Source organism: Biomphalaria glabrata, chromosome 16, assembly GCF_947242115.1.
Source record: "Biomphalaria glabrata chromosome 16, xgBioGlab47.1, whole genome shotgun sequence".
Lineage (NCBI taxonomy): Eukaryota > Metazoa > Mollusca > Gastropoda > Planorbidae > Biomphalaria > Biomphalaria glabrata.
Genome location: NC_074726.1, coordinates 12,353,406 through 12,366,742, shown reverse-complemented (window position 1 = coordinate 12,366,742; position 13,337 = coordinate 12,353,406). Strand labels below are relative to the sequence as shown.

General features: G+C 30.8%; 1 protein-coding gene across 1 annotated transcript in view; it reads left to right on the top strand.

The window, feature by feature from the left end:
• The window catches only part of LOC106057282 (ADAM 17-like protease), a 42,630-nt gene that overhangs the window by 19,549 nt on the left and 9,744 nt on the right, over positions 1-13,337 (top strand). Inside the window, exons 12-21 of the mRNA XM_056014476.1 lie at positions 180-185; positions 1,808-1,926; positions 2,367-2,436; positions 6,038-6,076; positions 7,519-7,657; positions 7,757-7,858; positions 8,430-8,498; positions 8,996-9,078; positions 10,703-10,809; positions 10,949-11,030. Of these exons, the coding sequence (XP_055870451.1) occupies positions 180-185; positions 1,808-1,926; positions 2,367-2,436; positions 6,038-6,076; positions 7,519-7,657; positions 7,757-7,858; positions 8,430-8,498; positions 8,996-9,078; positions 10,703-10,809; positions 10,949-11,030 (816 nt within the window). The remainder of the gene's footprint in view (positions 1-179; positions 186-1,807; positions 1,927-2,366; positions 2,437-6,037; positions 6,077-7,518; positions 7,658-7,756; positions 7,859-8,429; positions 8,499-8,995; positions 9,079-10,702; positions 10,810-10,948; positions 11,031-13,337) is intronic.

The following is a 13,337-nucleotide window of genomic DNA, read 5'->3' as shown; positions in this document are numbered from 1 at the left end:
TATGAATTTATATTTTTCATGGAAATCAAAACCGTTTAAAGACCAATTTTGATGAAAGATGTCTTGAAAGTTTCTTAGATAATTGTGATGATCTTGGAAGTAGAAGTTGCCCTACCACAACCAGAGGGCCCTTAAATAAACAAAATTCCCAACTCTATAGAGACAAGAGAATTTACTAGATTTAGGTCATCAAATCATCTTGCCTCAGATTAAAACGATTGCAATTGCTTCTTTCATAAATATTGCTGAGTTGAACAGCGCAGTAATACTATTTGAATTTACATGTAATAATAATAATTGGGCACCCATTTTCACTGTATTTTATTTTGACTATAGTATAGCCTGAGTTCCTTTTGTTGGACAATCTAAATTCTAGATCTAAATAAACTTTTTTTTTTTTTGATTGGCCAAGATTATTCCTTCTTATCTTCTGAAAGATAAATTTTCAGTTTTTTACCTTAATGTACAAAAGTTCACAATTACAACAAAACAAGTACAGTCTAGATCTATATCTAGATCTACTAAGTCTAATAGTAGTAATAGTTTACTGCTTTTGATAGAGCCCATTACATAACTAGATCTAGTCTAGATTTAAAAAAAAAAAAAGAATCTATTTATTTTATATCTAGATATAATATATAAGGTAGAATGTAAGGAGTATGTATGTATGTATGTATGTCCTACATAGAAATCAAAATCGTTTGACCAATCTTGATAAAACTTGGTATAAATGTTCCTTAGATCATGGTGGAGACCATAGTGTATGTTTATTGTCCCCAAAAAAATAAATTTATCTCAATTAAAGAACTTAACTTTTTAAAAAATTGGGTAAACCCATTTGATATTAAATTGTCAGCTAAACGGGTAAACCCATTTTCACACTCTACTTTTATTTTCATGGCAAAATAATAAAAAAAATGTGAAGGGAGCATTAGCCATGTTTGACATAAATCTAGATCCAATCCAGTAGATCAATAACACCAATCTAAGACCCTCTGGCCATGGGTCATATCCGGCTAGTTCTCCCCTCTGGTCTCTAATTACTCTAACATGATATACCATGAGGCTTTGATTGGATTTGCATGCATTTTGTAGAAGTTCTTAAGAATTATGAAAACAGCAAAGACACCTTCTATATGTAACAAAAACAAAACAGAATGAAAAAAACAACAACAAATCAGCAAAGCTGTGAAAAATCATAGCTAGTAATATAAACACTATACAAAAAAGTTGTATTCAGTGAAAGAAGAGAAGTACATTTACCACATTTAAACTGAGCACCATCAATGTTTATGGACATTGTTATTTATTTTTAGACATTTAGTTGTTGGAACTTTGCTTCAGTCTTGCACTCACCATCAGTTACAGTTTGTCCATAACATTTTGTAATCAGTTCATTTACAAATATTATGTCTCCCTTTATATGTTAAAGAAATTTTAAAACTAATATGTATGGATACATTTTTCTTCATTTTATTTCTCCTCATGCACTCTTGGACATACCAGAATTCGGTAAGTTGTCAATACATTTTAAAATGTGTTCTACTCTGCTAAATTTAGTGCTTTTTTTTAAAAGAATGAAATCTAGCTTTTTACTAAAATATGTTTTACTTGCTAAATATAGTCCTTTTTTTTTTTTTTTTTTTTTTGAAGCATGAAGTTTGGCTATTTTTTAAAATTGACTTGATAATAATAATAATAATAATAATCTTTATTGTCCGTATGGAAATTTGTCTTACAATTTGTGCATTACACCAAACAAAAAAAACAAAAAATAATTAATTAGTTTTCCTTGTCCTTTCTTTAGGCCACAACTGGGGATCAGAGCATGATGCTGAAACAAGTGAGTGCGCACCAAGCTCTTTCAATAAGGGAAAGTTCCTTATGTTCCCATATGCCGTCAGTGGTTATGAAGAGAATAATAATGTAAGTTGTATAGAATTAGTCGACCCGCATAGTTCTGTTTAATAAGAAACTGTTACCTTAGGGGCAATTTCTATGTCCCAGATAACTTTGAGGTAAAGCGCTTGGCTGCAGACATCTTAATATCATGTTTAAAATCCTGGTTTGTTTCTCAATTTTGAAATATTCATTAACCATTTAGCTCTTGTTATAGTTTTAAGAAATAGTGGAAATTATAGAAATTATAACTTTGGAAGTTGAATTCAAAAAAATATTTCCAATTTGCAATATCATCATATACAATGATATCTATTTACTTAAAAAAACAACAACATGATTAAAGGATTATTATTGTATTAATAATCTGTTTTACATTCATAATATGAATATGTTATTAGACTAGCCTCTTGCCCCATGCTCATTGTTCAGTATTTATATATAGAAACTTAATAACTTTTCCCTAGGAGTTTTCACCTTGCAGTAAGCGGTATGTGACAGAAGTGCTGCTGGCTAAAGCTGGATCTTGTTTTAAAGGTATGGCATAATAGTTTTTTTCTAGTTCGTTGTCTTATTATTTATAATTCGTATAGAATATCATAGGTCTAGGTTATATTTATTTTGTAAGATACATTTAGAATGCAATCAATCTTAAGAAACTTAAAAAATCTGGTTTTTAATGTTAAGAATTTTTGAAGACAAACTCTACTAATATTTATAATTGAAAAAAAAACACAATCTTATGAAATTGTCAATTTGGATAAAAATATATGCACAATTGTGTTAATCATATATTCTTTTTGTTGAAATTTTTAAAAAGTTTGTTGCTAACAGCTTAAACCATAAAAATCTAAAATAATTTATACAATTTTACGTAGTTAGCTTTCTATTTTAATTTTATATTCATTTTTATTTCATAAAATTTCTATCAATTTTTATAGAGACATTTAATCCAATTATATTAGCAACACAGAGAATTCCACTTCATTGTATGGAACATTCAGATAAATATGAAAATTATACAAATAGTTGAAATGATATAAATAAAATGGTATACTTCTGAAAAGTCAATTAATTTAATTTCATAAAAAAAATTTATTTTTTTTAATGAACTTATTTCCTCAATATAACAGCTACATATTTATTTGTATAGTTATTTTAAATCAGAACTCAATTTAACATGAACATCTACTTCATCAATAATAAAAGATAAATTAATGCTAAATTAAAAGACATTGAAATCACTTTTCTCTTCACTGTATTCATTGCCACAAGGCTAGAGATGTTTCTTATGTTGTAAATCTTCAATTAAATCTTCAATATATAATTTTTTTTTTTGGTTTCTTCTCCTACCACCCTGGCTTTGTATTAGCTTTGAACTGTAGCAACAGTGTGCTTGTAATGAAATAATTCTGATTTATATTTGGTTATCATGAAAACGAGCTAGATGAAAATAAAATTAAATCTCCTAAAAACTACAGAATTATTAGCAGAGTTTTTTTTTTTTAAATAATGATATAGAAAAGATGTGTAATGAATAATGTTATTTAGCTGTGTACATGTAGCACATTTACTCACAAACTGATGTTCATGTTAATTATTTTATAGAATATCTCTTTGAAAAGATACATAGTGAACTAAAGATACTTTTAAATATATGATTCAGCATTGAGATTTATTTTTAGAATCATAATGTACTTGCACAATTTGAAAATAGTAACTATATTTTGTAGTGTTTCTATTTCATTATTTAATAACAATCTTACATAATCACTTAGTTAAGAAAAGACTAGATACAGGACATAAACAGGTATATGGGATTGGCCTGGCCTAAATAGTCCCAAGCTGCCAGGAACTTATAAACCCAGCTTGATTTAATTTTTAAGTCACTTAGAACCAAAATTCTTAATGTAATGTTTCATATACATTTAAAAAAAAAAATAATCTGTCCATAACATTTAGACCTTTCATTAGTGTGTAATTGAAAACACAATAATTGAAAATGACAATACATCCTAAAATTCCAGAATAGACTTAGAAATTACTTTCAACTGTTTGAACTGATTCATTAATTTCCTTATTTATTTTTCACAATCACAGATGATTTAAGCTTTGAGTTTTACTGGTAACATTTTCCTGCATTCAGTTGAGTCATATAATTTCTAAGTTGGCTTTTGAGTTAAATATTTACATTTTTGTCTGTGTGTGTGTGTGCAAAAATGTCAAGAAAGAGCACACCTTAAGCCATAGTCATGATGGGCTTTACATCTATTGAAAGGATAATGTGCATCTAACTATAGGCTGAATGCAGATTGATGTATGCTAGCTCTTTATACTTTGTACCTTTAAAAGATTCTTCTACTTGTCATAGTTTTATCATTTATATTAGCAGTAAATTACAAGAGTACAATTTCTTTGGTTTTCAAAGTTTTAGGATTATCTCAATAGTTTAGACAAACTAGAATGTAAGGTTGAAAGAGAACACAAATTCTTGCCAGGTTGGCTCTTTGAGATGTTTGATTTATGTTTTGGCTGTTTTTTGGTTATTAAGAATTTTAAGAAAAACACTTAATTTTTTTTTTTTTTCCCCCTACCCTTTCTGCTTTTTTTTTTTTTTTTTTTTATACTTTTTATGTGTTTGCTGCAGAGAAAGAATTGGAAGAAAGTCGTAAGTTGGCAGCAGTTAAAAACTCCTTTATCTCTTCCCCCATTTTACTCTCTTTGTTTTACAGTTTTCACCAATTTATTTATACACTACATTTGCATATCATGGCGGCTCTTTGTTCTTCATGGTTTCAAAGTATTTGTTTCATTTAAGTTTTATTTGTTCTTGAGTTTTTTAATTAAAGTTTTTTTTTTGAGAGTGGTTTTTATTTTCTTTGGTGAATTTTATCTGAATTCACATTGATTACCCATTGCTTACACAATCGTTCTTCCACCATGAGTCATCCGAAAGATTCTAAAACAAAGGGCTGTCCAGATTGCTTCATTAATTCAGCAGTTACTACATCAATTCTCTGCTAACTCAAAGGAAAAGAAAATCTTAACCTATTTTAAAATAAATCATTTTTTTTTTACTCTTCAAATTAATTATAAGATGGTAGAGCTGATCTTGTAAATGTTAAGTCTGTATGCAGTGGGATGATTCAGGGAAACTATTTTATTATTGATTGCATTATTTGTAGTTATCTAAAACATTGTTGATAAGTATCTTCAAAGGTTTGTTCTTTGGATGACCATTATAAGGGCATCAAGTTTGAACACTGCCTGCTGTCATTCCTTGCAATTCTGCAGGATTTAATTTGGCTAGGAACTAATAGCCATCAATTCAGAAAGACTACATGAAGTCAAACAAAACAAAATCTCTAAAAATATATATATAAAAACTGTCAAATTTCAAAATTTCAAGGAAAATTGTTATAACGATTTTTCGAAATACCTGTCTAGCGTCTATCCAGCTAGAATGTATGAAGCCATTGCAAGCTAAAAGAAGGAGTTGTACAAATATAAAAATCTATATCAATTGTATTTTTCCAACTTGATTTCTTCCAAGGCTTGTCAGGAAACAAAGATAAAAAGAATTTCTTTTCTAGTCTTGAAACAAACTTCTCCATAGATCTTCTTTGGGCTTTTTAGTGCTGCCTTATTTAATTCTTTGTATACATTCTTGTCAATCTGTTTTACCCATCATGGTCTTATACGTATGTGAATATATGTCTAAGAAAAAATGGTTGAATAGATTTATATAGTATTGTGTAATTTAACTTACAAATATTTTTTTCTCTATATCTACAAAACAAACAGCAAAATAATATTAATTTTCTACTGTGCGAATAGTTTTAAAAAAATTATCTGTCAGTTTTTGTGTGTGTTCTTATTTAGGTTTTATGTATAACTTTTATATAAAAAACAGCAATACTTGCAACGTAGGAGCTTACATTACATTTGTATGTCATTAATCTTGACTCTTTTTAATTGAAACTAACATTCTCTTCAGTAGTAGCTTTTTTTTTTTCTTGCTATTTTTCTTTTTTTTTTATTAATTATTTTTTTTACAGAAAACTTCCAGTTTAACACATTTTTTTTTTTTGATTTTCTTTGATGATTATTTTCTGTGTTATATTTTGATTTACACTAGTTGACATTGTAAACCTTGACCTCAATGCTTCCATGGGGAGTGAGTATCCTTGACCTCTAGTTTAACCCTCCAACATATATGCATATGTGAAATCAGAGGAACAATATGCAGCATGATTGGTCTTTTGTTTACTGTGTTCTAATGAGCAGTGATTGTTGAAATCAGTCTAGAAATGTAACAAAATTAACACTAACTGTTTCTGTTCACCTCCATATATAAACACTCTTATATTCACTTAGAAATTATAATAATCCTTATATGTATGTTGAACCTAAAGTATTGAAACTTTATTATCATTATTATTTTCTACAAAATATTTTTTTTCCAACTAAATTTCTTGACAGTGAAACACATTTTGAACATCATTGAAAGGCACTGCCAGTTTAACAGAAAATAAATGAAGTTTATAATTAATTGAACTGAATTCACCATTGGTGAATGCTGCCATTGTGTTGTTACTTATGAAGGACATTTCTAGTTGTGTGATTTGTGTAGCTCTAGAAATCCCTTTTGCATTTTCTTTAGCCAGTATCTAACTTGCTCATTTGTGCCAGCTTGACTTTAATGAAAAGCTTATTTTTTCTTCTCTGCTTTGTTCACAAGATGCAGTGTTTATCTGTCTAGTCTTCTGTGCCAAACTCTGAGCCAGGATCAGAATATTTTCTGCATTTATATGCAAATAATACATCATCTCTTAGCACTCTGTTATTTAGGCTCTCTGTTCTTCAGTTGCTGAGACCAATATAGACGTATACTTACATAATCTTCCATAAAAGACTCGATTATACATGGGTGTGTCTCTGTTTTTTGTGTACCATTTGAAATAAAATAAAATTGAAACAAAATGGCCTTGTAGGGTAGAGTTACACGTAGACTACTTGTATCTAGGCATACATGTACTTTGGTTTACATTCCAGACTGTACTTAAAATGCACGCCCACATTTAGATGAATGGGCAGCCTTTTAATAATACCTTTGTGCCAGCTTGGCTTATATAGGCCAATTTAAGCTTTCTGCTTTAGTTTACTTAATGAAAAAATGACAAGTTACTTTGTGTGAGAAAGTGTTTGACTTCTTAAACATCTGTTGTTATATGCTTAGAATCTTGCTTCTCATTACCTCAGTAATCAGAGTCTGTTTATTCAAGTTTATGACAATATGCAAATATCTATAAACTGCTCTTTTTTACCTGAGTACGCGAACAAATATCTATAAAAGGTTTCAAATAACTTCAATACATACCTTTAAATGAATTTTGAAAAAAATATTTGTATTTATAAAAAATTGGGTACACAAATTAGATAACTTTAAAAGACATACAATTTATGAAAAATGTAGCTTTAAGTTTAAAAAACTATACTGTGTTGAGTTTGTTTTTTGTCAAAAAGTCTGTTAATTAACAACCTTTACTTGTTGTTATTATTGAGTCTATGTTTTGTGAACAACCACTCATAGACATTGGGATCTCTCTGCCACAACAGGCTTCAAGGAGAATGTGCCTATGTGTGGTAATGGTAAAATTGACAAAGACGAGCAATGTGACAGCGGTGGCCTAGGGATCAGTGGCTTAGACCCTTGCTGCGATAATTCCTGTAAGCTCAAACCAAATGCTACTTGCAGGTAATTTAAATGCTCTAAATTCTGTCCAACATATAGTCAGGGGTCTTGGAAGTTGCAGTTATTATAAAATATATATCTCAATTAACAATTGTATTGCAGCCCTGTCAATTGGGAGTGCTGTAAGAATTGCATCATTGCACCTAGAGACATGGTTTGTCGAGGGGCTAGCAAGGAACAGTGCAAGAAAGAGGCTAAATGCTCGTATCCTTTACTCTGAAATGAGACTCATTGAAGAACTTAGAGCATTTTGTTCACACCTTTATAGTTCATGTTTGATGGAGGATGTGGCTGAGTGCCTGAAAGTCTAGCCTAGGCTCGTGGGTTTGAATCCTGTGTGTTACGTTGTAGTTATTTTATCATTGCCTGCGTTTAGATGTTCAATTGAAAGAAGATTATGTATTGTAATGGTGAGAACAGTTTTGTTTGTGTGAATAAAAGGCCACAAAGTTTGTTAAAGCTTACATGTTTATATATATTATATAGTCTGTTCATAACTCTTGGGAGTAGGTGCCTAGCTAGCATGTCTTGGTTCTTTTACTCTCATCACAGACTAAGCAAAGGGAAAATGAGTTAAACTTTTCTAAAAAGAAACAAAAAATACAACTGATCAATGTACAGTTTTGGAGTATATGTTTTCCTGTTGTTTTTTTTTAAAGCTGAATTTACATAAGTAAAAGGGAGATAAATTTTGCATGGAACTTTGGTAACTTAATTTTTTTTCCCTACAGTAACAGATTTAATTGAGAAATTTTGTTTCTTAACTAGTACACAGTGGTTATAGTTTTGATTGCCCTGCATCACAGAATATTTCAGACACACCTGAAGTCAAGTGTATCGATGAGTATGTTTACTTTATTTTTTAGTAGGGTTTGTTTTGTAGGTCTTAATATTACTTTAAGGTAACACTTCCGTATGTCTTCTATTTAATTCATCATGGTTTGGTGTTGCATAAAAAATGTGAAATATTACTTTAAACTCCCATAGGTCTTCTTTTCAGTTCACCATAATTAAAAGCTGCATATGTGAAATATTACTTCAAAACTCAAAGTAGCACTTACGTAGGTCTAATTTTTAATTCAGGATGGTTTGGTGCTACAAAATTAGCCAATCAAATTTGTTTTGGTAGTGATTCAACTAAAGTAATGGATATGCTTGCTATGGTACTTCTCGCAATTTGTTTCTGCTGTTGTATATGCAGCATAGTAAACAGAAATAGGACAAGCCTAAGTCACATGACTTTCTCCCCCTCTGCTTGTTTATGTTTCTTTCTTGTACAGGGAACATTGTTATTACTTGTTGTCAATGTAAATGTTTATTGATTGTAACACCATTTCACAGAGGTGTCTGCAAGAAGGGCAGATGTCTGAGCTATTGTGAAAGACATTTGGCTGATTCTGTTCCTTGTAGATGTACGCAACCCGGTGAGTGGGTAAATACCAGATTGACAAACTGCTTTTTTTTTATTTATCGCTGGATCTTGGGTTTAAAAATTTGATAGTTATCTTTTTACTTTTAGCTGTATCATAGAGTTGGAAAAAGGGGGGGGGGGGAGGTAGTTTTTATTATTATCATTTGTTTTATTACTTATGACTATAATTCTGAACTAAGTCTCCTAAGTTCCTTTGTTGGAATAGGTCAACAGGCATATGCATAAGTACATGAGTAGTATCTGCTTGCTTTCAGTGATCAGATGTTATTCTTTTAAGCCTATTGGTCATGGAGACACGACAATTTGTTCACTGACATTTCGTTTATTGACAAATCGTTCACACGACAATTCGTTCACCCAACATGTCGCTCACTGACAATTCGCTCAAAGACAACTTGTTCACCGACAGTTGGTTCATGACAAATCGTTCACTGACAATTCATTCACAGATAAATTGTTCACAGACAAATTGTTCCCTTGATAGTAACATATTTGTTAATGTTATATATTCTCGTCGCATGTTTAATTTGTTTACATTAAAACTTCAGTAGCTATTATTTCCAAAAAAATAAATTAAAATTAGATTGCTAGTATAATTTAAGTATAATTTTTATCACATACTGTCCTCATTAACAACAACAAAAAATTTAACAAAGAAACTCAGATTAGGCCCGAACTCTAGCAATGAAATTTAAAAAAAAAATTATTTTGAAATAATAGCTACAAAAGTAAACAAATAAAACATGCAACGACAATACATAATATTAATAATATGTTACTATCAAGTGAACAATTTGTCTGTGAACCATTTGTCTGTGAACCAATTGTCGGTGAGTGATTTGTCGGGTGAATGATTTGTCGGTGAACGTATGGTCGTGGAACCTTTGGTCATAGAAAGACATTCTACATCAGCTGATGTATAAACTTTAATACTTTCTCAATAAACATTCTAATTTTATTTAAAATATTTGTATAATAAACTGTTCCCATAATATATATATAAAAGTAAACAATTTTTTATTGTTTATTTTTTTTTAAATATTTTTTTTTTTTTTTTTTTAAACTTCCAATAAACAGTCAACATTTTAATGATTCCCCTAACATACTTTCTAGCCCTGAATTCTAGTATCTGTTACCTTGAATTTGATTTATTTTTCACTTTCTTTTTCACTATCTCTCTCCATCTCTCTCTTCATCATTGTAATGACTTGAATTGGAATGACCCACTTTATAATGTCCTCGACACACAAACACACATATGCTTTTAAATTCTATTATCACTTTCCCCCATCTACTCCACCTTCCCACCCACAACAACAACAAAAAAGTTAGTCTTATGTAAAATCTCTGAATTTTCTTTGGCTTCTCAATTCAATATCAAAATATTTGTATTCCCTTTCACTGGCTATTATTGTTGTAAGTTAGGAAATATCTGACACTTTATATTGTTTGTCCAACAGAATTGAACTTTTGCTCACCCTCATTTCATTAATGAAAGTAACACTCTGTCATGAAATGTGTTCAATTTAACTATGCGAAATACATAATGAGCTGAATGTATTGACATTCTTGAAGATAACAGACATGCTCTTTTCTTTTTGAATTCTTTCTGTCAGGTAATGAATGTCTGAGATGCTGTCAGCAGAAAGGCCACAATTGTCAAAGTGTCAATGCCTCTGATTTCTTGACTGACGGGAGACCTTGTTCCTTTGGTTACTGTGAGGTAACAGTGCTCTTAAGTCTGGAACTATTAGACATAAGTTGGAAAAGGGGGTGGGGACATTTTTAGGTGAATGAATTTTTTTTAAACAGCTCTTTAGTGGTGGTTGAGTGGTAAAACACTTTCTTGGATTGTTTTGTAGGCAGGGAAGTGCATTCAAGTAAGAACAAACTTGATTCAGAGATTGTTTACATTCATTGAGAAGTTAACCCCGGACACTTTAGGTAAGTCTTCTGTCCTCGTCACACACTATTAAAAAAGAAAGTTCATATAATTTGGCAGCCATCATGCTTTTGGCATGCAACTAAGTTGGCAAGTTGCACTATGATACCACTTGTCTCAAGTAAGGCTTTTAAAGCCTATGAATCAATGTTGTTTACCATGCTGGTGTCTTCTAGGGGCCTCATAGCTTTTTGTCAATGTGTAAGGGCTACTTACTTAGACTAGGCTTTTTGTGGGCTTGTGAAACTAAATTTCAGTACAAACATTAAGAAAATAAGTTATTGCAGTTAGAACAGGATAATTTTTTAAAAGCCATTGGGGTCCTACCAGGAACCTGCTTGGTTTGTTAAGGGAAAACTTTGTAAATACCAAGCATTTGAGACTAATGTCTCTCTCCAATATCCAGATGAGCATAAGGCATTTGTAAAGATATAGCACAATTCATATCTTGTGAAAAGAAGAATTAAAAGAATCTGACAGTATAACATAAAATGTAACATGATAAGCTGGATATAAAATGTGGCATGATAAGCTGGATGTAAAATGTAACATGATAAGCTGGATTCTTCTGGGACACCTAGCACTTATTTCATTTTTAAAACAACTCTTTAGTGGTGGTTGAGGGGTGCCAGGTTTGAATCCTGGTTTTATTTCTGGATCTTTAGGGCGCATCTGAGTCCACCCAGTTCTAATGGGTACCTGAGATTCATTGGGGAAAAGTAAAGGAGGTTGGTCATTGTGCTGGCCACATGACACCCACATTAACCATGTTCTACAGAAACAGATTGCCTTTGCATCTTCTGCCCCATAGATGACAAGATCTGAAAGGGGAACTTTACTTACTTATTTAACTTAAGATAATATGGAACACATTAAAATAATTCCACAGTAAATTAGCTACTTGAACAGGATCAACAAAAATCAACCTCAGATACCCCTCTTAGTATGTTAAGGGTTAAATCTACATTTTTAGATCTTATCAGTTATATAAAACATAAAAATTAATGTTTACTTTTACAATGATGCTGTTCAATAAATCTTTCAATGGCTTATAACTGGCACACTTTCTCTTCACTTTCTTATTATAGTCAGTTTGATTATTTATTAGAAAGTTAATAAACAGATTTCTGTGTTTGTTGAAGTTCTGAATGTTATGATAGAAAACAAGGTTGTCTTGACTGGGAAATCAGTGGGCCTGAAAACCTCCACTTCTTGTGCTGTCTAGCTATTATTTAAAATATAATCTTGATGCATTTGTTTATTTTGTTTATTTTTTTTTGCAGAACTATCATAAGGACATTTTTTTTTTGTTTTAATTAATTAATGATAATTGTGGAATGTTAAAAATTTAAACACAAAGCCTTAGGTTTTTTCAGGCCTAACAATAAGTAGTAATAGAAATGAACAGCTGCTAGAAAATTCTTTCTGGTTTTTAAAACAGTTGATTCCAGTAAATTTGACTACGTGATAAAAAAAAAAATTCCCCCTTTCAGACCTTGTGATCTATAGGGCAGATGATGTAATGGACATCAGTTTCTGTGGCCTATGGTTAACAACATAATAACAGTCTAATAACCATCTGGTTGGATTGCATGAACATTGTGGCACAGGAATAATGTGCTTGTACTTCAGAATCAATTCCATATAAATGATCAACCAGATTTGTCTCCATTTGCTATTAATTCTAGGAATTTCACTGTAGTAACAAAGGCTACAGATAATTCTTGAGACTGTAATGTTTGGTTTCTTTTTAATTTTTTTTTTTAATCTAACCCATGTCTTTCTTTGGTGGTTGGAGAACAGAAATGGTGTCAATATGTAAAGCACCAGCTTTTTCTTTTTTACATACTACTTTGTTTAACAGTTATCAGCAGTAATTTATGTCAAGAAATGGAATCTAATAATTGATTTCATTCATGCATCTTTACATTAATCTTCCCATTCTTTCTGTTGCTGTCCCTTGTAGGATTTCATATTATTAGGTGGTTAGATTTTATTTTGTTTGTTTTTGTATTTGACCTTGACCCCAAGCTAAGTCTTCACACTTACTTTCATTACTTCCTCTTATATGAATCTTTTTATTCATGATTTAATAAAAAAAAAAGCTAAGATAAGATAAGATAACTTTATTGGTCCAAAGAAATGGAAATTAGCTTTTATTACAATTGTCCACTACAGCCTTACTGCTGTAGCAGTAACAATACACAAACAGACACACACAACCAGCGCTTGGTGACATAGTTGGTGACCATGACCATGACTGGGTGGACTGTAATTCGGGTTTTATTGTTTTGTATGTGGAAGAAAGA